General features: G+C 51.5%; 1 protein-coding gene across 1 annotated transcript; it reads right to left on the bottom strand.

The window, feature by feature from the left end:
* Positions 1 to 6,543: 6,543 nt before the first annotated feature.
* Positions 6,544 to 19,012, bottom strand: UCN3 (urocortin 3). Its single transcript, XM_050937032.1, has 2 exons — positions 18,928 to 19,012; positions 6,544 to 7,008 (listed from the first exon to the last, which is right to left on the bottom strand). The coding sequence occupies exon 2, from the start codon at positions 6,997 to 6,999 to the stop codon at positions 6,544 to 6,546; it is 456 nt and encodes a 151-aa protein (XP_050792989.1). The 5' UTR covers positions 7,000 to 7,008; positions 18,928 to 19,012.
* Positions 19,013 to 19,719: the final 707 nt, after the last annotated feature.

Genomic DNA, 19,719 nt, shown 5'->3' on the forward strand with positions numbered 1-19,719 from the left:
GTTTCCTGCTATAGCTGTCTCTGTGCTAGGGGCTGCTGTGTCAGTCGGTGATCACACCCCTGATCAGTACAGTAAGGCTGGCAAAAGCCTGGCGTGCCCCCCTGGCGGTAGAGAGGGGGAACTGAGGCACAGTGAGAGGGGGAGGGGTTTGCTCGAGGTCATACAGGGAATGTGTCAGAGTTGTCCTGAGATTTCCTTAACCCCAGGACTAGCTGTCCTTTTTACTACCCAGCATATTTGATAAACACTTTCCTCCTTGCCTTCTCAGGCCAGTACCTGGCCACTTATTTTTGTCTTTCTCCACTAGATGATGCTAGTGACCTGGGGAAAACTTCTTACCTGCTTGGCCAGTAGCTTCACACAGACAGTGCTCCTAAGAGCTCAGTGTGAGGAGCTGAGGGAAATTTTATTAGTGGGTTTGGCTGGTGCTCTGAGCTGGCTTTTCTACTGTGTTCTGCGTAGGTTCTTATACTGCGCTGCTCCTCATAGTGCATCAAGCACCATAACTAACAGCTCTCATGTGCTTCTTCTCTCAGCAGGGGGAGAAGTGTGTGTAGAGGAGTTCATTTCACTTGTAGAAACACCAGTGGTTGTTTGCAGAGAAGGCAAGTCCAAGAAACACACCTTGCATGTGGAGTGGTCAGGTCTGGGATTGTCTCTAGTTCCTGGGCAAGTTCATTCCATGGTCTTGGACTGGTCCCTGGGAAAGTTCTGTCTCCTGCACAGAAGAGCTTTCCAGATGCTGCAGACAGATCCCATTGCACACCCTTCATCTGGGGACAGGTCATCACTTGTATTACGGTAATGCCTGGAGGAGCTCACTTGAGATCAGGACCTTGTTGTGCCAGGTGCTGTGCGAACAAACAAGAGTGCCCCTGCTCTGAATAACTTGCAGTCTAAACACCCAAAGGGTGGAGGGGAAACTGAGGCCAGGAGAGGTAAATTGACTTGCGTAAGGCCATGTGGCACAGTTGGGATTAGAACCGAGGTTTCCTGATTCCTAGTCCTGCCTTATCTATTAGACTTTCTGCCACTGTCAGTTGAATCGAGCACAGGCCGTGCAAAGCCTGTTGTGTCTGGTCACCGGTTTAAATCCAGCCTAAACCAGCTGTGGCTGAAATTCATTTCTGGTGACCTACATGGGTTAGAAATGGTGGGGCTCAGTCTGATTCATCGACAGGTATCCGCAGGACAGAGGTTGTCTGTCTCCCCAGCAGACTTTGGTCCACTAAAAAATATTGTTCCCCTTGTCTCTCAGAGATCAGCCCCACAACTGGCCTATTAGGCCCTCTGCCCAAGGCTGGGCCTGGGGGAATGAGTTACCTTCACTTCTATGGGTGGCACCTGAACTGCAGTGTGGGGTACGTAGCAGCCCTGCTTCTGCCATGAGCAGCCTCTGAGATGCCAGCGTCCTATGGAATGCCAAGGAAATGCTCGAGTGTGACGTGTTCCAAGGGGCTGGCGTGGCGAGGGCTGGACGGGGCGGAAGTTTGTGCTGGGGTTAAGAGAGAGGATTTGAGGGTTTTCAGCACCACTAATCCAGGAGCGGCTCCAAGATTTTTGGCGCCCTAGGTGCAGGGTCGGCTTGCAAGTCCCGCGGCTCCGGTGGACCTGCCACAGGCGTTCCTGTGGACGGTCTGCTAGTCCCGTGGCTCCGGTGGACCTGCCACAGGCATTCCTGCGGACGGTCTGCTAGTCCCGCGGCTCTGGTGGACCTGCCGCAGGCATGCCTGTGGCAGGTCCACCAGAGCAGTCTGCCGCCCTCTGAAATCCTGGAGCCCTAGGCAACTGCCTAGGTCGCCAAAATGGAAGCGCCTGCCCTGCACTAAGCTGACAAAGATGGAGGACCAGCCTGTCGGCTTCCTAATGCCATCATCTTAGTTCAGAGGTGAGGCTCTTATATTGACTTCCTCAGCTATGATAGAGTGTTTGTGTGGCTGCAGTACCTGAGCATCTGCCAATCTCATGTCTGTTTATCCTCACAGTGTCGAAGGAGGAAGGATATGACTGTTACACCGATTACATGGGGCAGAACTGAGGCCCAGCAAGTGTAAGTATCACACAGGATGTCTGTGGCAGACCAGGGAATTGAACTAGACTAACCCAGACTAGCCCCCAACCACTGGGCCACTCTTTGCCCAGGTCTGGGCTATACAGAAACTAGGTTTTTGGCCCTCACAGGGAGGAGTGGCTGTTTATTTGATTCCCTTACCCCTATTGTGGAGGGAAACTGAGGCATCCCCTTAGAACAAGCTTGTTAAGGTGGCACGTCTCGGAGAGCAACCCTGGAACAGGCTGCAGGAGTGCCAAAGCCCATTTCTCATTATGTTTTGCACTCTCTCGCTCTGAGGGCCAGTCTGGTTACAGGCAGGGAAACGGAATGTTTCCTGCTGAAGTCTCTCAGGCTGGTGCCGCTGCCTGTTTGTGCCGGAATGAGTGGCTGGTTTAAATGTGGAGGGACCTCATGCCCAGTATCCCGGGACTAGTGGGGAGCGATCTTAGAGGGCAGGCCGTTCACGTGCAGGGATGGGGGAGACATTCAGGGAAGCCAGGAAGCCTTGTTTTAAAATGTGTGTGGCACCCTATCCACCCGGTTACTTCCTTGAACGCCAATCTCCTTGTGGGTTTTGCTGGCCAGGCCTGGGGTCAGCAGGATCCCACCTCCAGCTCAGCACGGTCTAACTTCCTTATTTTCTTCCCGTAGGAATTTATTTGGTGGTGCATCCACCCCCCTGGCTCCTTCTTGCCAGGGTCATCAGGGCAGCCTGTCATATGCGGTTTGAATTCTATTTTAAAGCAAGAGTCTTTTGATTCCAGGTTCTTACCTGGATCCCAAAACACTTTCCTAGAGTCCTGGTTTGCTAAAGATCTATGACAGCGAGGCATAGACAGCACTAGCATAGCCCATGCCGATACAGAGTGAGCTTCTCCACCCAGCTCTGACGAGACCTGGCCTACAACATGCCTGCCTCTAGCATTCCAGCCCCGGGATTCCTCTTGGCGAGATACTGCACATCGTGCCTGTTTGCAGGGTGTGTTTCTGACACAGACGTGTCTGTTGGCAGGGGTGGAGGGGACACACTCAAACTCATCTCCCTCATGACAGAAGCAGGATCTGAGGGCTAGGTCAGGGGAGCAGTGCCCTAGGCACATTATACCGCTGAGCTCCTGGAACAAGGGCTATACCAGGGGAAAGGATTGTACCCAGACTAGGAAGGTGTCTAGTCTGTGAAAGAAACTTATTGAAACATCTCTGAGGGTGAGATTTTATCCGTATTCAGTTTTATTACTGTATTAGGCTTAGATTTGCGTGTTTTATTTTATTTTACTTGGTAATTCACTTTGTTCTGTCTGCTATTACTTGGAACCACTTAAATCCTACTTTCTGTATTTAATAAAATCACCTATTTATTTATTAATTAACCCAGAGTATGTATTAATACCTGAGGGGGGGGGGTGGAAATCGCTGTGCATATCTCTCTATCAGTGTTATAGAGGGCGAACAATTTATGAGTTTACCCTGTATAAGCTTTACACAGGGTAAACAGATTTATTTGGGGTTTAGACCCCTTCTTAAGCTGCTTTAGTTAAGTCTGCAGCTTTGGGGCACGTGGTTCAGACCTGGGTCTGTGCTGGAGCAGACGGGTGTGTCTGGCTCAACAAGACAGGGTGCTGGAGTTCCAGGCTGGCAGGGAAAGCTGGGGCAGAAGGAGTCTTGACACATCAGTTCCCAAGGGGGTTTCTGTGATCCAACCCGTCACAGGAGTCACTCCAGGTTTACACCAGCATAACTGAGAGTAGGAATTGGGGCTTATTTTGTTTGTTAGACTAAGAGGCTATTACTAACTCCTCTTTGCCATGAAGAGAACAGAGCCCCGGTTGCAGTTTATGGTTATATTGGAGCTAATTGCACCTATTGGATTTAATGATCAACCTTTCTTGGAATCATTACCTCAAAGGTTCAGTGTTGGTTTGACAGCCTGGGAGGATCCCAGTGTGTGAGGCCAGAAGGGACCATCCAACCGAGGGGACCAGTCTGGCTTCCCAGACAAGCAGATAAAATGGGGCCCATTGCCCTACTTTGAATAGGGCACACGGGGCGAGCTTTGCACTGACGAAGTCCTGCAAACAAAAGCAACGTGTGCTAGAACTGGAGAGTGCTGGACTGCGGGGAAGGCGAGTGTCTGGGTTTTTTGGTAATGGACAAATAATACTTTCACCTGCAAGTCAAGCCTTTGGAATCTGGTTGGCAGTGGATGAAAATGACCATCTGAAGGCTTAGTGCTACTCCGTGTGCAATCACACTTATTGTTCCTGGGCTCAAGCAATTTTTTTCACAGGCATCAGCTCCTAATTTTCCCCAGGGGTGCTCAACCCCTACTCAGCCCAGGCCCCCACCCCAACCGTACCCTTTCTCCCAAGCTCCCAGCCCTGCCCTGCCTCTTTCCATTATGCTTTGAACAGGACCTTACTTTTAGTGTCTGTTCTGCTACTGGGTGCAATGACCTGCCCTTGGGTGCTTGATTGAGAGGGAGGAAGGGGGAAGAAAGCCCTGCGTAGAAACAGAAAAGATTTGGGTGGGGGCGTTTGAAGGGGGAGTTTGAAAAGTAACCAGGTGAGCGTGAAACAGGCTTTCCCCCCTGCTCCCTGCTGCTTTATATTTTGGTGTGAACGTGGCCCTAACGTGGCAGCATTCTGTTTACCCACCTGAATATAGTCTGGATCTTTGCCCACATCTTGTGTCTGGTCCACACCAGAGGCTTAGGAGTGTACCACTGCCTTTAGCTCAGGCAGGAGAGTTGTGTGTGTTAGATCCAGAAGGCTCAGTCCCTGCAGACTGAACCATTCGGGGGTATTAGCCACAGGGCTGGCTTTCCCCACGCTGCTTCGTGTGTTTGTGTGACATTGCAGACTGAGCTGGGTCGCTTTAAGTGCTGGCTTACCAAAGCTGCTGCTACCAGAGAATGACTGAAGGCCCCCCTCCCTCCTTTTGTTCACACCACCATAAGCCGTGCTTCTAGCCAGAAGAGCAGAGCCAGGAGGGGGATTGGGTCTGGTTGTGTAGGGGATGATCGTAATGTGGACATCCATCTGCTGAGAACCCCCCAAACTCACGTCACATAGGCCTCTGAACGGCTGCTGGATGGCAGCAGCTTGTGGGCATCATTACCTACTCGGAGAGGAAAAGCTGTACTGCACATATTCTGGAGGGTTATGCATCTTACCAGGGAAGGCCATTTGGAAGGTGGCTTGTCATACAGCCAGCGTCCCCTTCTGTGACTGCTTCATACTTTATGGGTGTGTCTACACGGCAATGTAAGCCTGAGGTTAGTGGGACTTGAGTCAGCTGACTCATGTTAGGGAACACTAGGCTTGAGCATCTACACTGCATTTTAGCCCCATGTTTTCTAACCCGTGCTCAAACCTATGGCTCTGGTGTCCACGCTGCAGTGCGCAGACTCAAGTCGGAGTAACCATATCCCAGAATCCTCAGCGCCCACCCCAAAATGTGGCTACAGTAGCCTTAGGAGCGTGGTGCACTGTGGGAAAAGTTACCTGCCTGCCCTGCCTGTCACCAGGAAGCAGCTCACTTTGCAAAAGGCTTGATGGGTTTGTTCTCCACTGCAAACCCAGGAGGCTGTCTGATAGTGCGCTTGAAGATTGGGGATCAGAAGACATTGCATTGACGCTGACCTGAGCTGCTGCCATTGGCAACGCGAGTAGGGATTGCAGATGGTTGGGATAGGGAGGACTAAGGAAGGTGTCCCAGGGAATTGTGGGATACCTCTGGTTGCCTCCTAGGACCCGAGTCAAGTGAGGTTGCATCTACACTGCAAAGCAATAAAGGTTCTGACCCTGGGTCCCGGCTTAACTCGAGCTTGGACCCTCCAGCCCTGCAGGGTCCTGGAATCCAGGATCTGAGCCCTGGATTAGCACAGTTGCAGTGTAGACACAAGTGGGGTTAGGCTTGAGCAGCCTGGGCTTACTTGCAGTGTCGACCTATGTGGTGACCTGAGGCAACACAGGCTGTGTTTGGAGAGCCAGGGATGGTTACAGGGTCTTGTCTGGGTTCCAGAGCCTCCATAACAAATCCCCTTTATAACCTTTGCAGTATCTTCTATAGCTTGAAGAACAAGGCCTCGTCAAGCTTTATTTACCCAGCTAGGCCTGAATGAGAGGCAAGGAAAGGAAAGAATTGGAAACTCAAGAGACTGTTGCTTTAATCGGGGCCCTTGTTATGTGAAGCCAACCATCCCCTTCCCCTGGTGTGAAAGCCCTGTCTGTCTCCTCCTAGCAGCGGGACACAGTCGGGGCTCTGAGGAGAGGAAAAGTTCAGAGCGAGAAAGAGAGAGAGCGAGATCTGAATGTTATGCAGCTTTAAGGATCAAAAATAGACAGCACTTATATACAGTTCCATTTGGGCAGCCCCAGGAGGTGTGGGCTGTAGACCCCAGTGGCTACCGCCCTCCCCGGCCCGCCCAGCCCTACCTCACCCACAAGTTCGCTCTCCCCGCTCCACCCTACCCCACCCCACCGCCACCTTCACTTCCGCCGCCCGATTTGAGCCATCAAGTGGGCGTTGGCGGCGGCCTTTGCCCTCAAGTTCTTGGCCTTGGCGATGTCGAAGAGGATGTTCATGATGTTGGTGGGCACGTCGAGGGAGAGGGTGAATTTGGTGCGCCGGTCGGGCTTGGCCCGGTTCTGGTACATCTTCCTCTTGAGGTGCGCCTGGGAGAGGTATTTGTAACGGGCATCCCCTGGGAACGTCCTTTTCTCCTTTTCCTCTTCCTCCTGCTGCGAGGGTGCCTCCTTCCCAGGCGGGGAGTCGAAACTCCTCCTGTCCACGAGGGAGTTTTCCTCCAGGCGGCTCTTCTCAGCCTCCGAGAGGGCGGCGTTGATGCAGCTGAAGAGAGACTCGGCTTTGTACAGCTTGAGGGACAGGCCCGTCCGCACGGCGCAGGCCACCAGGAGCAGCAGCACGAGTCTGGTGGGCGACATGGTTCCCCCCTGAGGCTCAGGAGAGGGAGAGAAGGTAGAGAAAGCAGAAACGTAGGTGAGGTCATTAGTATTAATAACGATGTATCCTCAGGGCACATGGACGCTGATTCCATGGCTGCTCCCTGGAGCAGCCACGGAAAAAAACCATGGGTGCTTAGCACCCACTGGCAGGCCCCACCGATCAGCTTCCCCCCACCCAGTGCCTTCTGCCTGCTGGCGGCCCTGCCGATCAGCTCCGCTCCCTCCGGATCAGCTGTTCAGTGGCAGGCAGGAGGTGCTGGGGGGAAGGGGCAGAGATAGGACAAGGCACGCTCAGGGGAGGGGTGGAATGGGGCAGGAAGAGGCAGGGTGGCGGCGGAGTGGGGGTGGGAAGAGATGGAGTGGGAGCGGGGTCTGGGGGAAGGGATGGAGTGGGGGCGGGGCCTCGGGTGGAGCAAGGGTCGAGCACCCCCAGGGAAATGAGAAAATCCACGCCTGCGATGGCAGAATCGTCCAGTGATAAGGGGAGGGAAGTGGGATTTCCAGATCTTGGAGGAGGTGTCTAGTGGTTAGAGCAGGGGTCAGGGAATCAGGACTCCTGGGTTCTATACCCATAAGTAGGAGGAAGTGCTGAGGTGATGCATGGGGCAGGGGCATGTGCTCCCCCACCCCGGATTTCTACCAGGGTTTGCCGACCCTTTATAAATCCCCTTTATAACTCCCTCCTTGTGCGGTAGCTCCTGCAGCTGGCAGGGGGAGAGGCAGTAGCAAACAGCTGGGAGCTGCAGGGAGGGGCCACTGAAGGTAAGAGGAGGGGTGTGAGTCTGGGGGGGGCATGACTCAAATTGTTTTGTGCGGGGGAACCTTTATATTGTGCCCCCCCCATCAGCAGCTACCAGTCATCTCTTGTCTAGTGGTTAGAGCAGGAGACTGGGCGTCAGGCCCCCTGTGTTCCACTGTGCCATACCCATGGGTTCCCTCTGTACTTTTGGGCGGGTCGCTAAGACCCACATTTAGAAAAGTGGCCTCTAGTTGTACATGCTGAACCGGAGACCAGATGCTTTGCAGCCCTACAGACTATTCATTTTGCTATGCTTCCCTGTCGCTGAAATGCAGCTGCCTCTAGGGTGGGACACAACAGCTATGATAACAGCTCCAGCAATATTACTTGGGACACTGCCACAGGATTGTCAGAATAGCATGGTCACCTCCCAGTCTTCTTCCACGTGGCCCCCTGTGCTCGCTATGACTTCCCTGACATAAAGGTGCCCCCCTCACACACACCCTGACCAACTCAAACCTGGTTCAAAATGTCAATTTTTCAAAAAAGCACTTCTGGGCAATCTGAATCCCAATTGGACGCTTCCATGGTGCTAGCTAACTCCAATGGTCATATATGTTCCTATATCAATAGGAAACCCCATGCGGTATTGGCAACCCATGTATTGCAGCCCTGAGAGTGCATCTGACTATAATCCCCAGTATTGCAAACCCTGACTTGTCAAAAATCAGGAGTCAGGGCCCCTCGAAATCATGAGCTGACTAACACCAACAAACCTCACCCTGACTGAGTCACCTTGGCTTTACCACAAAATGTGCAGCACGGGTCACTTGCTGGTGGATTCTCTGCACCTTGAGGTCTTTAAACCATGATTTGAGGACCCCAGCAGCTCAGTCATAGGTTAGGGGTTTGATACAGGAGTGAGTGGGTGAGGTTCTGTGGCCTGCGTTATGCAGGAGGTCAGACTAGATGATCATAATGGTCCCTTCTGACCATAAAGTCTATGTTCAATAAGGAATGCGCCATGTCTAGGTCAGGGGCTGCATAACCGGGTCACCACAGAGGTCTGATGGAGTACTAACAGGGCATCCCAATACACCTCAGCCCTGCCTGGCCACACAGCCATTTCATCCCTCCATCAGTCCAGAGACAAGCCCGTTGGTGGATGGATTTTCCATTGCAAGCGAAGACAAAAAGCTAAAATTTGGGGGGGGAAATGAAATTCTGAAAATATGTTCATGCAGGGTCAGTGGAAATGTTTATTTATCGCTCTCCGGCTCTCCAGACCATGCAGGTCCTTGGCCACTCTCAACTTTTCCCCCACCTCCCTCAGCCAAGGGCCTATTTTCCCCCATCAGTGCATTTGAAATGGTTCCATTTCACCCATTTAAACCTAACGTAAACTTCAAAACGGAGGTCATTTCAGGATGAACAAGCAACACTTTCTGTGCCAAAAGGGGACATGTCGACTTAAATGCCTTCTCCCTCTCCATTTTTTTCTAAATGATACGTTGTTGACATCAACATGATTTCACGACAAATGTTGGTTTTCTGATTGCCTGTTGTGATCAGCTCCCTTCCTGAGCTGCTGCTCTTCCAGAAGGGGTGGCTGACAATCATGCTGGATATCTCTATACTCATAGGCGCCAACTCCGTGGGGGCTCCAGGGCTGGAGCACCCATTGGAAGCTCCCCTTTCAGCCCCATCTATCAGCGCCTCCCCGACCCCCATGGCTCCTGCTCGCCATGATCTGCTGTTTTGCGGCATGCAGGAGGCTCTGGGGGGAGGAGAAGGGGCTGGAGTGAGGATGCGGTGCACTCAAGGGAGGGGGTGAAATGAGGTGGGAAGAGGCAGGAAAGAGGCAGGGCTGGGATGGGAAGAGGCGGGGTGGGAGTGGGGACTTGGGAGAAGGGGTGAGTGGGGGGCAGGACCTGGGACAGAACCATGAGTACATCTACACTGCAATGAGAAACCCGTGGCACCTAGTCGCAGAGCCTGGGCTTGCAGGGTTCAGGTCTACAGGGCTAAAAATTACAGTGTAGAGGTCTGAGCTTGGGTTGGAGGCCAGGGTCTGAAACCTACCTCAAAGCCCAAACCCACTAACCCAGTCCAGCCACAGCCGTGCTGTGGGTGTGTTACTGCAGTGTAGACATACTCCTTGTTTCCATGAGCATCCACACTGCATTGTAAACCGGGCCCACAGTGTATTATACAGACCTTCTGATTCAGGTCTGTAGTTTGAGTTGTGTCCACACTGCTCGGCCCTGAGTCACTTGGGCTCTGGCCCATGCCCTTAGCAGGTTCCTAGGGCCTGGGGCCTGCATGCTTTGCTGACCCACATCAGGCTGAGTTGTGTGTGAGAGGAAGGGGGCTGGGGTCAAACCGGAGTCAGAGCCCAGGCTTGGTGGGCTGTGTAAACGTATCCTCTGTGACGCGAGCAAACATTCCCTCGTGCTTGGAGTGAGACTTCCAGACTCATACTCCTGTGACCTAGTCAGTGCTTGGGAGCCCAGATATTCACAGAGCTTAGGGCCAGGAGGGACCATCTCATCTGACCCTCACTCAGTTCCTGGGGAGAGGAGGGCTGGAAGATGGCTACAGTAGGTGCGCCCCAGGAAGCCAGTCTAACCTAGTGGGAGGCTGAGTAACTCCTGGCTTTTCATGGCTCTGCTGCGCATTGTCTTTGTGGGTTGGAAGGGTTTCTCCTCCTCAGGGCAGCTCTTCCTGAGAGGCACCAGGCATCCTACCTCCCTTTGAAGTCAAGGGGAGTTCCGAGTGCTTGGTCCCTCTCAAGATTAGGCCCTGCGTCTCTTGAGCCTACCACAGCAAACAGGAACCTGTGGAAAGACAGGGAGGTCATAGAATATCAGGGTTTGGAAGGGACCTCAGGAGGTCATCTAACCCAACCTCCTGCTCAAAGCAGGACCAATCCCCAGACAGATTTTTACTCCAGATCCCTAAATGGTCCCCTCAAGGATTGAGCTCACAACTCTGGGTTTAGCAGGCCAGTGCTCAACTCACTGAGCTATCCCTCCCCCCAGGTCCCAGCCAGCCTGACGCTCCTTTTGACTGTTCACAAGCTTTGTTTGCTTTGGACATCCCAGGGCGCCCCACTTCCATCCATGGATTCTAGCTGTTTTCCTGGTTAGCATGAAAAATGCTGGCATGGGACTCAGGAGACCTGGTTTCTAGTCCTGAATCTGCCACCGGGCTGACCTAGGGAATATTCCTGCCCTGCTCTGTGCCTCAGTTTCCCCCTCTATAAAATGGGTGTAATGGTATTGCCCTCCTTTGTAAAGCACTTTCAGATCTATGGATGAAAAGTGCTGCATAAGAGCTAGGTGTTGTTATTAATACTGGAAACTCCATTGATGGAGCCATTTGAAATAGGATGGAGGAATACGCGATAGGGAACAAGCCAGCTTTGGCAAAAGCAGATGCGGAGGGATGGAGTTGGCATTTCTAACAGACACTGTCACAGTGACAATGCATTGTCTGGCTGTGGATGCTCAAAAGTCCTGGCGCGGTCACTGGCTAGAGCACCAGCCTGGGACTTGAGCGTCTTGGCTTCTTGTCCCAGCTCCGCCACTGGCTGTGTAGGTGAACTTGGGCAAGTTCTGTGCCTCAGTTTCCCCATATGTAATATGGGGATAATGACACTGATCTCCTTTATCAAGTGCTTTGAGATCTACTAATGAAAAGCACCGGATAGTATTAGTCTCTAGCTAGTAAACCACACTGCAGACTCAAACCAGCCCTGTTTGGCTTTTCCATTGTGCCGACATTTACCTTTTAGATCAGGGGGTTTCAAAGTGGGAGTCGTGACCCGTCAGGGGGGTTGTGAGATTATTACATGGGGGGTCGCCAGCTGCCAGCCTCCACCCCAAGCCCCGCTTGCCTCCAGCATTTATAATGATGTTAAATATATAAAAATGTGTTTTTAATTTATAAGGGGGGGTCACACTCAGAGGTGTTCTGTGTGAAAGGGGTCACCAGTACAAAAGTCTGAGAACCCCTGTTTCAGATCCTGACACAAAACAGAGCAGTGTGCAGAGACCCTTGTGTGTGCTACTTTTTGTGAGCCACAGGCTCCCCCTAGTGGGAATTTCAGTACCCTGCAGGCTAAGCAATAAGTGACCCTACCCGTACGTCTACACAGCAACTAGACACCCGTGGCTGGCCCAGGCTCACAGGGCCAGGGCTGTAGAGATGTTTCATTGCTGTGTTGAATTCCAGGCTCTAGCACTCTGCAAGGTAGATGTGTGTGTGTGTGTGTATCTCTCTCTCTCTCTCAAAGCTCAGGCTCCAGCCTGAGCCTGGATGTCTACACAGCAACGAAACAGCCTCCCAAGCCCAAGTCAGCTGGTACGGACCGGTCACAGGGTTGTCTTTGCTGTGTAGACAGACCCGAGGAGAGACAAAGTGGGTGGAGTAATAGCTTTTACTGGGCCAGCCTCTGTTGGTGTGAGAGACACACTTTCGAGTTTCTGCACAGCTCTTCTTGCCTCTCCAATGTCCTGGGACCAACGCAGCTACAATGCTGTAGAGAGCCTCATCTGTGGGTCCAAAGCAGATGTCCAGCGCAGTCTGGCTAGATCCTTTAGTGTCAGTCCCTTGGGTCACTCACCCAGCTCAAACTCGCTTTGACTTGCTGCAGGGCTGGAGGGGGGCGGTTGGATTTTCAATTGGAGATCACAATACCAGAGAGCAGAGGTGAGCAACCTTTCAGAAGCGCTATGCCGACTCTTCATTTTTTCATTCTAATTTAAGGCTTTGCGTGCCAGTCATACATTGTAATGTTTTTAGAAGGTCTCTTTCTATAAGTTTACAATATATAACTAAACTATTATTGTATGTAAAGTAAATAAGGTTTTTAAAAGTTTAAGAAGCTTCATTTAAAGTTAAATTAAAATGCAGAGCCCCCCGGACCGGTGGCCAGGACCCAGGCAATGTGAGTGCCACTGAAAATCAGCTTGCATGCTGCCTTCGGCACGTGTGCCATAGGTTGCCTACCCCTGCCAGAGAGCCTAGAAGATAAAACCTCACCTGATATTTAGGGTTGGTGGAGGGGACCAGAGGGACAGCCCCACAGACGGGAGCCAGTCACAGAACAGGTACAGCACAGGCAGCCCTGCTGCCAGCTACCTTGCCCCAAACCTGACCAGGCTGGAGTGATCTCCAGTGGCCAGGGCCGTGGCTTTGGGAGCAGGAATGGGTAGGGCAAAGCAAGGGCCAGTGGAGAAAGGGAGCATGGGGAAGCCAGCAGGCCTCTCCACCCTATTAAAGGCTTGTGGAGGCCCAGCTCCGGGCCTTAGGGCGCATGCTGGGGGCTTCCCACCCATTTCACAAACCTTATTATCTTAGCTGGTCACCCAAGCCTCCATCGGATCCTGGGGGTCTCTCCCAGCCAGCTCCCACCAGATGGGGGCATTATGAACCTTGTCAGAGCCCCACACAGAAGCCCAACTAGGATCAGTCCCCATAATGGGCCGAAATCAGACAGAGGTGATGAGAATCTTCAGGATGGTGGAGGCTATGGGCCCCTCTGCCAGTCACTTAAGGCTCATGGGGGACCCCCTGAGCCTCTTCTCATCTGTGTGGGTAAGGTTGTGGTACCCCAAAAGGTTTCTAAGGTGGGCCTCAGGGAGCCTCCTACCACCCGCGGGAAGTGAAGCTGGAGCACCTTTCTAGTAGCCTTCTGGGGCTTGCCAGGGAGCTGCTACCTTATCCAAGCAGAGCCCTGTGCCTGGGCACCTCTAAGCTCCACAGGAATAAGGCCTGAGGAGATGCACAGGAAGGAAATGGGGAATGCCCCACAATCCTCCTGCTCCCCTTATCCCCCCCTTTAAGACCTGAGACGGTTCCCACCCTGCACACATCCTAAGGTCTGCCAGAGAGAGGCTCCCCTTTTGGGCTGTGCATGGGAATGCTCCTCTCCCCACAGACGATAGGGAGTGAGGGGAAAAGGAGGGAGAATCTCCTCCCCTCCCCCCATTTCCAAGCCTACTGCTCTCTCCAGTTCCTCAATAGGACAATTAAAAAAACTAAGGAAATTCCCTTGCAAAAAACTTTCTTGCAGGGTGTTTAAAGCTGCTTTGGACCCACAGATGAGGCTCTCTACAGCGTTGTAGCTGCGTTGGTTGAGCGGCATCACCTTTCCAGTGCATTAGCATTAATAAAATAAAGTAAGTACCCCAGGAATTTCAGCGCTGAGGTTTCACTTCCATAACAAGCCACAGTCACACTCACAAAATACTCATAACCTTCACTCTGCCCCCTAGAGCTGTAAGGCTGTAGTAGTCTCAGCTGGGTTTAGAAAGCATTGTGTAACATCACTGCCAAGCTTGGGCTTCAGGAAGTGGTGGTTCAGCTGAATTTCTTTGGAGTGAAAGAACAGTCATCTAAGAGAATGAGAGCGAAGTTGTCGATTTGATTTATGGACCAGACGCCCAACTCTTATTCAAGAACATCTGGCCCGGATGGTTGTTTGAAATTGTTCCCAGGGTACTAAGGGCTAGAGTCACTGTGGAGGGTTATAATGATTAATGTGTAAGGGGTGGAGGAATGGTCCTGTAATTCCCATCTTGATGAGTTACTTTGCTTACAGAACTACATAGAAAACCGTCGGCCTGATTTTCAACTCTCTTGCACTTTATCTCTCAGAAAGCCCTGGATCAAATGATCCCAAATTTAAATCACTGACCCCAGCCAGTGCCCCCATGGTGCTCCCCAAATTTCGTGGCAATCTGAGAAACTGCACAAATTTTAGAGCACTTAGGAAAGCCAAGCTTTAACCAGAAAGTTGGTTTCAATTTTAGCTATAGTAGATCTGGTGGTCCACTATAATATAGTCATTTGCACGTGTGCAAAATGAGTGCAAAGTGGTGCGCAAGATTACCAACTGGAGTTGGTCGCATTCCCCTCTCCCCCTCCCATACGCACACTTTGCACAGGCGTAAATAACGACACAAATCAGAAGGCAATGGAAGATTGGGCCGGCCGTGTTGTGAAAATGGTTTTAAAAATGCCAGGTACCTTGAGAAAATATATTGTGACTGTGGCTTGTTAATGAAGAAAGCCCAGAGTGCCTGCATTGGGCCTGCTGACACTGGCCACTGGCGCAGAATGCATAGTCCGGTGTGAGCTGGAGGTGCTTTTTACAGAATGCATCCCTCTAGTATTTTGGGGAGTGCTGTCTGGACAAGGAATCTGCAGTGGAGAGCATTCTGAAGGACATTTTTTTCAGGCCCGTGGCTACAGCAGTATTTTTACCTGCTCTTCCCGAGGACTGAGTGTGCAATGCGACCTTTCTCCATTTCCCCACTTGTGAGGTTTGGCAGCTGTCTCCCCTGGGGCAGAGTTAAGGCTATGGCTGTTATCTGAGGGGAACTCAGTGGCTGGTGGCAGAGATGCTAGCTCAGTTTGGAACTTCCTAGGCATCTATATTTTCATGAGGGTTGTCAACTTGAACGTGCTCAGAAGGGAAGACATGCTCATCACCCTGATATGGGCTTGCAATTGTCACCTCCCCTGGACTAAGGCCTGAGCTGAGGACTAGTGAATGTTTGTGTAGTGCTTTGAAAGTGTAAAGCACCATGGAAATGCTGTGGTATTGGTTGTCCATTATGAGCTCTTTGGGACAGACTCTTGTATTGCAGGGCCTGTTGGCGTGGCGGTACCTCGGTCTCTCCTGCTCTTGTTTGCGGCTGGCCCACAATTTGGCCTCTTGATCATGGAAATGCTTGAATTTAATTAAAGTAACTGGAATCAATACAGGGGCAGCAGGGTGAAATGTAGCACCCTGGGGCAGGAGATCATACTAGGGATCTAATGGTTCTGACTGGCCTCTATGAAATCAGGCATCCAAGACAGCGATGGGTCTGTAGGTCTTGAGAGACCTTTTCATCTCTCCAGTTAGCACAACCCTGCTCTGGCATCAGGTCTGGGCAGGTCACACGGGCTCAGAGTGGCTTTGAACAGGTCCATGCTATATAGCTGGCATGCAAAGCTGTCGGAGAACAGGCATGGATCATTTAAAAGGGTCCCTTTCAGCTGAGATCAGCTCAGGAAGACTCCTAGTGGTTGGGCGAGAAGGAAGCGCCTTCCTGACTCCTGGAAGAGCACGATGGACCAGTTTGGGTCTCAGTTATGGTGCAGGAGATGCCCACCCACCCACTGAGCTTGACTGACCTGCTGGACAAGGAGCCCAGTCATTGCTCAGAGCCATTCTCACTTGTTTCCTTGGGGCGATGTGTGAGGCACAATGCTGATGGAACCAGGCGTCTGCCTCTGCCAGCCTGCCGTGGTTCAGAGCACAGGTGGCAGGAAAATGGCAATGGAGCCCTGAACTAGGCCTGGATCCAGCAGAGCATGTAGGCCTGTGAGTAACCCTGAGCATGTGTGGGCACCCATTGCTGTCAGCAGAACTAGCCACATGCCACACCATACTTCATCCCATCTCTCTGCAGAATGAGGTGCATCTGTCAGCTAAGAAGACCCAGGAACCATATTCCTCACCCCGAAGTGACCTTTCAGTGTGGTCCATTTCAGAATAACCGACAACCTCTGCTCGGGCCAGGTGAGACTCGCCGGCCCCAGCCTACAATGCACATGTGGACATGGTTCAGTCTGAGGCCTAGTGGCTGCATACCTCAGAGCAAGAGTGGGGGTTGCCTGGCATGGGGGAGGGCTGTTGGTTTTTTCAATCTCATTCCAGTCCTTAGAGGGTGGCTCCCTCCTCTCAGCCCTCCAACCTCTCCATGGGGCTCTGCCCATTCTCCACCCTTCTGGCGCCTTCCTCTTTCAAACAGAAAAGGCTCCCTCCTGCCTGGCTCCCAGCCCTCTGGCTGCTGAGGGACCGAGAGAGCCTGCGCTGATCGTGGGTCCCAAGGCCCAGCTCTGACACGAAAAGCCATGTGGGGCCTCAGGGCTGGAATAGCACCGGGGCAGGACGAAGGTGTGAAGGCTGAGCTGTGCAGACCACAGATCAGGATCGTGACGCCTTGGCGGGGCTGGGGGGGCGGGTAAGCGCACACCGTGTCTGCCACTGCTTTGCCTGGATAAAGCTCATGTGATTGGCCCCTCGTTTTGGTACCACTCTGGGCCTGATCCTGTGAGATGTTCAGCACCCTTGTTAACGGCAGGGGAGAGGTCCCAGGAATTGCTCAGCACCTTGCAAAATCAGGGCTTAAACTCTGCCATGAAACGTTAATAGGCCAATAACCACTCCCCCCCCACACACACATGAGAAACAGCCTTTGACTTGGCATTTCACCCCCAGCCCTGGGACAAGGGAGCCAGGAGACCCTTCAAAAGAGATTTCAGCTTCCTGCCAAAGGGACAGGGACTATGGCAGGGGGGAGCTGTTCTTAAGAGTGGCTTTCCATTCTCCCTCTTCTCTGACGTCCGCTGCTCTCATGCTGCTGTCCCGGAGTAATCAATTGCACCAATAAACTTGGCTGCACAAGCTGGAGCCAGATAGATGGAGTTTTGCTAGGTTTTAAACCATACGCCCTGCAGGATTCATCAGCCTGCACTTGCCTGAATAGATCTCAGCAAAGACCCACATCCTGCTTATCTTTCTCTAAAAATGCACGGGCCCAGCTCCTCAGAGGATGGAAATCCATGTTGCTCTACAATGGGTTTCCACCTGTTGAAGACCAGGCCTCATGTGCTCTGTTAGTGTCAAGGGTAATTGGCTCTGGATTATTACGAGCTACCGTTTTGACAGCTATGTTGTTCAGATTTCGTTTGGAAACGCCCAGCTGTAATTAAGAACTGATCGAGCTCTTTCCCGTAGTGTCTCTAGGGATGGTATTCCACTAATCCGTGCGAATATGTCAGACGATTTGCATCTCTCTGAGCCCTGCACAGCAAACTATCAAATCAGTTTGTAACACTCTTTATACCATCATCTGACATGGAAAGTCTGGCCCTGTGTCAGGCTATAACTGGATTAGCTTGCCCAATCTCTGAAAACTCTTTGGGGGCCTCCTGGGGGCTGTCACTGGCTATGGGGACCGTAAAGCATGAAAAAAACCCAAATGAAACATGCCCCGAAGCATCAGTAGTTTTCAGATCCCCAGACGTAGGACTGATATCATAAAAAATTCAATCAAGGCAGAGTCTCAACACAAGACCCTGCCGATGACATGGCTAATGAATTCCCTTTCCTTGGCTACTGCAAAAAGTAGCTTTTGGTCGCCATCCTGTTGTGTCTCTTATATTTGAGAACCCTAGTGCACTGTTAACCATTACAAAACCTCGCTCCTCGGAACTGTCACCAAAGAAATGGGGAATTCAGCCGAAAGAAGCAGCAAAACAGTTTCCGAAGAAGCTTGGATAAAGGCTGATGATGACATTTACGAGATGTGATCCACAGGTGCCCTTAGGGGCACATCTTCAGCTGGGATAAATTGTCATCGCTCCAATGGACAATTTACAGGCATTATATCGAAAAGCTACAGACAATTGGAGCTATCAGAATTTACACTAGCTGGGGACCCACACCTGCCTCTTAGCTATTACAGACAGGAGGCAAAGTGAAGCAGACACACCAGCCAGTTCAAGCAAGTTGGGAATAAAGCTTTTGCTGACCTATTGGGGTCCCCCCCTAACAACAACTCCAACTGGGGCTAATTAGATGGCTCTGATTTGCAGAGAAGGTAGTCGCCGGAAGATCAAATATTACAAATTTGGATCTCAGCCACAGACATTTCCACTTTGCTCACTAATAAACCAACTGCACCTTTCAAACGGCCCGTTTTGTTGCTGATGCACAAAGCTGACTTTAGCCGCGGGGCTGACTGTGTCTTGCTGTCCCATGCTGGCTTTAGAAACCGCATCTTGGGTCCCCATCCCTGGCGATACCCCTTGCAAAATGTCAACCCCACCTCTTTCCCCCATCCCTGGAGCTAGTCAGTTTAACTCTGAAAATTGCAGCTGGTCCTTTAGCTAATCCTTTGCCTCAGTAACTCAAAAGACAGAGTCATTTTTGGCTCTTAATACAGGTTCCTAGACTACTTTTTGATCGAACGCCTGTCTCCTCTCGCATAGAAATGCAGCACCGGCAGGGACTCGAGCACCTATGAGAAGCACTGAAATATTTAAACTTCATTGCAAACAAGCTGGTTGCTCTTTAATAAATGAATTCCAAGCAATGCACTCACCTGCAAGTCTTCTGTGCTCGGGAGTGAGAGCGCTCTTGGTTGCAAGCCGCCGCCTCAGAGTAAGGAGAAATACATCAGGAACATTAGCCTGAACTTCTGTATCCTGCCTCGTCTTTTATTGTTATTAAGAGGGCTGCGATATTTTTTCTCTCTATGGAAACGCTTCGCCCCCTCCCTTGTGTATATATAAAAATGAGTGATCACGGGGTCTGAATCGTAACTCCAGACGCGGAGCCTTCATTTGGACATGATTTCATTAAAATGAAATCAGAAGGAGCTGGCAACGTCACGGGGCTGAGATGTCCCTTCTCATTCAGGAAAAAAAAAAAAAGCTGGCTATTAAGAGTCACACCAAGAAGAGGAGCTGTTGCAAACTCCAGGACTGTACAGAGCACACAGCCACACACATACTTTGCCTCAATTCTCCTGCTTAGAATCAAGGGACATTGCACTAACACGTCCCACTTTGGGCAAGATTTTTAAAGGTATTTAGGCCCGTAAGGATGAAGATAGGTACCTAGTAGGATTTTGAAAAGCTCATGCTACCTCCTGGGCTTTTGTTTTCAGCTGAAACCAGTGCAGGCAGCACTGCAGACCAAAGCTACAAAAGAAAAAGTTTTTGTAAATATGGAACCTGCTTTTCAGAAAGTGCTGAGCACCTGCCCTCTGAGAATCAGGCCCCTTTAGGTGTCCCCAGTTAGACTGGCTTGTTTCAAGGAAGGTTGATCCGTTGGTTAAGACAATTGAGTAGGACTCTAGAAACCGAGGTTCAATTACTGGTCCTGCTACAGT

This window comes from Gopherus flavomarginatus, chromosome 1, assembly GCF_025201925.1.
Source record: "Gopherus flavomarginatus isolate rGopFla2 chromosome 1, rGopFla2.mat.asm, whole genome shotgun sequence".
Taxonomy (NCBI): domain Eukaryota; kingdom Metazoa; phylum Chordata; order Testudines; family Testudinidae; genus Gopherus; species Gopherus flavomarginatus.

What these genes read in the sequence shown, in the direction of transcription:
- UCN3 (XM_050937032.1), bottom strand. Translation starts at nt 6,999, where the DNA reads ATGTCGCCCACCAGACTCGTGCTGCTGCTCCTGGTGGCCTGCGCCGTG.